The 3,984-nt window shown below is 33.0% G+C and overlaps 1 protein-coding gene across 4 annotated transcripts in view; it reads right to left on the bottom strand.

Annotated features, from left to right (window-relative positions):
- PPP2R2A (protein phosphatase 2 regulatory subunit Balpha) overlaps window positions 1–3,984 on the bottom strand; it is a 78,289-nt gene that overhangs the window by 5,797 nt on the left and 68,508 nt on the right. For all 4 annotated transcript variants that reach the window (XM_006916959.3, XM_025050379.1, XM_025050380.1 and 1 more), the window contains exons 5-8: window positions 2,686–2,798; window positions 1,816–1,993; window positions 814–978; window positions 170–173 (exon numbers count right to left, since the gene is read on the bottom strand). In XM_006916959.3, the coding sequence (XP_006917021.1) occupies window positions 170–173; window positions 814–978; window positions 1,816–1,993; window positions 2,686–2,798 (460 nt within the window). The remainder of the gene's footprint in view (window positions 1–169; window positions 174–813; window positions 979–1,815; window positions 1,994–2,685; window positions 2,799–3,984) is intronic.

Here is a 3,984-nt window from a genome sequence, read left to right as displayed (position 1 = left end):
AAAAAAAAAAAAAAAAGGTAATTTGTATCATATTCCGGCTTGCATAAGGCATTTGCTGAAACAATTCACAAACTTCCTAGCAGGAAGCTAAAAATGACAGGCTAATAAAGAACTGAAAAACACTTCTCTGGCTATAAACTCCCTTAAAGTTTCTTAAGAGAATGACGTAAACACTAAAACGGAAAGTGTGGAAGTACGTGCTACACTCCAGAGCCCGAGGTTTGTAGGTTCTGCGTATACCTCACTGACTTTGCACTATCGCCACAAGAAACACACCATCCTCACCAAATTCATATCATTTTATTTTTTAGTGGACAGGTAAAATTATTTTGATAAGTTATGTACCAAGTCTTAAAAAGATTTAAAAATATGAAGATAATAATGCAACCCCTTAATGTTTTTTAACCCAGTGCTTTTCAAACTTTTTTTTTTTTTTTAAGCCAAGGAAAACTCTTTTCAGAAAAAATCTTCCTGGGAAGTTCAAACAGAAAGAGAGGGAGGGAAGAAAAGAAAGGAACTGCTCTACTTGAATACAGGGGTGGAGAGCCTCACCCCAAGTTACTAAAATGAAACTTTCCATTAAAAATACATCCACTAGGACATCAACAGACAGGCCCCTGAGAAAGCCACCTATGTTCTTCCAGGAGAATACCGTACGATGCTTTGTACAGAGTCAGCAGCTGACCAAGGGTAGACCAGGCTCTGAGCACACTTTTAAACCTATGGACATGTGGTTACAATGTCTGAGGCTAATTTCAGACAAAGAGAAAATGTTATCATTTGGGGGAAAAAAAAAAGATGCAATTAACTTACATTTAGAATGTCTATCACAGAGGGCAGATGCCCTCATGTCGCATAACCGAATAGTTCCTTTACTGCTGCTGTATACAAACGTGTTACAGCTGTTTGGATGAAATTCTGCTGCTGTAATCACCTCTGTTAGCTCTTCCATATTGGCAGGCTTAATATCCACAATATCTAGATAGCATTTTATTAAGGAATTTCCACTTAGAAAGGGTAAACATAATTTTACAATTCTCAAGTCTAAAAATTCATTCATAGTCTAAAGCACAAGCATTAATTTTGAATTGCATTCTAGTCCTTATGAGTATAATCCCAGAGGGACCAAAGCTTTTAATGCCTAAAAAAATATCTGAGAATACGGACAAATTTTAAATCATTTTAGAATATAGAAGTCTGTTTTTCTGAGTATGATTCAAATCCCAGAAGCCATAAAGATAAGTTTATCTTCCTAAATATTAAGAGAAAGTAGTGTACCAATGATGGAGCTAATTTACTTAAAAAATGCTTTAAAAACAAAGGGAAATAAAAATATGCAACTCTAATGAAAATATTAGAATAAATAAATGGTTAATAAATATGAAAAAAAGCTCATTTACTCATAATGAAAGAAATGCAAATCAAAACAGCAAGAGGACTTTTCACCAGACTGGTAAAAGTATAGGGACACAGGCTCTTTTATATACTGTTAGAGTATAAATTATAGCAAAGTGTTAATTTTTCAAATGATATGTATTAGAAATACATTAACAGTAGTAGTAACAGTTGCTAAAATTTATCAAGAACTTTAAAAATATATATTTAAAAAACTGTATTTATATACATCTCTATGTTTATATGTATATAGTGTATGTGTGTGCCAGGTATATATGTTTATATATCACATACTTGTACATGCACAGAAAATTTTCAGGAGGGTAATATAAACAATGAAATGGGGTTTGGAGAAATATTTCTATTGACTTCATACCACCAAAACAAAACAAAAACAAACAAACAAAACCAAATGGATACTAAAACTCCTGTCTGTAATTTCCAGATGCCAAAGATTAATCCTCAAATCATCTGCAGATAAATATGTTTCATAATCACTATTAATAGAAATTGAGTTGATGTGATATGTATGAGCATTGGCAAATATTCTTCGTGGACTGGCCTCAACCATTAGATCCATGGGCCTAAAGACTGGCACCTGTCAATAAGACACATGAAAAACAGTCATTACAAAATATTCATTGTTTACAACAGCATTTAAGGTTCAGAACATTTCATTTCTAGTTTTTGAGACAGCATAAAACAGTATAATATACATATTTAAGTTTTAAGAACAACTGATGTTTATCCTTCAAAGTGTTGAAATGAGAGGAAAAATTAATAATTTCAACAATTTGTCTTCTTTTCCAGATAGCAATACATTAGGATTTGCAGTTCTTCCTAGTAACAATCTTTTGCTTGAAAAACTTGCAAAGTTATTAAGTGTTTATGGTTAAAATTAAAGTAACTAAAAAGGAAATTAGCCCAGTGGGTCTAACTCTTGATATTTTTCAGGTGAACTCAAGAAGATTTGATCCATTTCTACTTTTTTGATCTCTTGAAACTTAATTTTGTAATAGCTGATATTCAAACCACAAGAGCAAGAGTGGCACAGAATTATAGCAGTCTGGTGTTGAGTCCCAGTTCTGCTCCTGGCCATAGTGAGACCTCTGTGTGGGTCAGGGTCTGTTTAAACTAGGCGTTTTTAGTGTCCTATCTAGTCACAGAATTGTTGGGGAGGGGGCAGATAGTAATTATCTTAATTATTCAAATTCTGCTCAGGATCTAGAATATGTAATATGAATACAAAACACTATCGAAATTAGAATCACTTTTTTCTTATGTACTTACTCGTAGTGTAGTGACTGTAGTAGGATCTCTATACCTTCCATCTTCTTCTTTCAAGTTATACCCTTCGGGTCTTTTGTCCCTTTCACTGATTTTCCATAATTTTATTGTTTTATCTAGGGAGACAATGAACAACGTCCTCAAAAAAAGAGTAATACTGATAGAATGAAAACATTTTAAGGTATGTTTAAACATGCCATTTCATATTTCACCTAAAAAAAATCTCAAGAACAAAATCTCTTATCAAACTTATAACAAATTTCTTATTACTAGGTAAATAAAAACACATAACAAGGAAATACAGGATAGAAACTGCAAATTTATATTAATGAAACTCATAAAATTCTATTTGATATCAAAATCAAGTCACAACCAGGTCTTTATCCTTTAAAAATAAAGCTGCTAAAGGGGAAAAATTTATGTGTATTTAAACACGTCTATACACACACACACACACACACACACACACACACACACACACACAAATGTATCCATATATATATATACTCGATATTTAATTTTGAAAAGAGAACAAGTAACAAAGTTAGTTAGGATAGCCTAATTATTATGGTAAGGAATATCTATCTCTCTTGGCCCCACACTTCCTAGCAAATCCTATCAGAGTTCACAAATTCTTTCTATCTTTCCCCACTGTATTAGGGATTCATAAGTAGTAAAAGGGTCTGAAAAAAAACTGACCGATTAAAAGCATACGTCCCCAAGTCCTTCAAGACAAATTTCTTAGGTATCAAGAATATATAGGTCCCTCTCACTGTCTCTCAGTATTCTTTACTCTGTCTCTCTCACTCTCTGCCTCTGACAGGAGATCACACTCTGTGGAGTGTTAGCCCTTTTCTAATAAACTTAACTTTCCTTTTGACTCTCTCTCTCTATATACTATTTTAAAAAATAAATTTTATTTTTGAATTAAGTTACAAAGGTAGCAGAGTATTTTCATATGCCCTTCACCCAAGTTTCTTCCAATGTCAACATATCATGCAATCTGGTACATTTGTTAAAACTAAGAAATTAACATCATATATTAGTTATTAATTAAATTCCAGACTACACTCGGATTTCACCAGGTTTTCTACTAACTTCCTTGTTTTGGGATCCCATCCAGAATCCAAACCACACTGTATTTAGTTGTCAAGTTTCCATCTAACTTTAAGAATTTCTCAGACTTTCCTTATTTTCATCATCCTGACAGTTTAGAGAAGCAGTGGTGAGGTATTTTGTAGAAATACCTTAACTGGATATGTCTGCTGTTTCCTCAACCAGACTGGAATCATGAGACTTTGG

This window comes from Pteropus alecto, unplaced genomic scaffold, assembly GCF_000325575.1.
Source record: "Pteropus alecto unplaced genomic scaffold, ASM32557v1 scaffold166, whole genome shotgun sequence".
Lineage (NCBI taxonomy): Eukaryota > Metazoa > Chordata > Mammalia > Chiroptera > Pteropodidae > Pteropus > Pteropus alecto.
The sequence above is the reverse complement of the archived record's forward strand: the minus strand, read 5'-3'. Positions and strand labels throughout refer to the sequence as shown.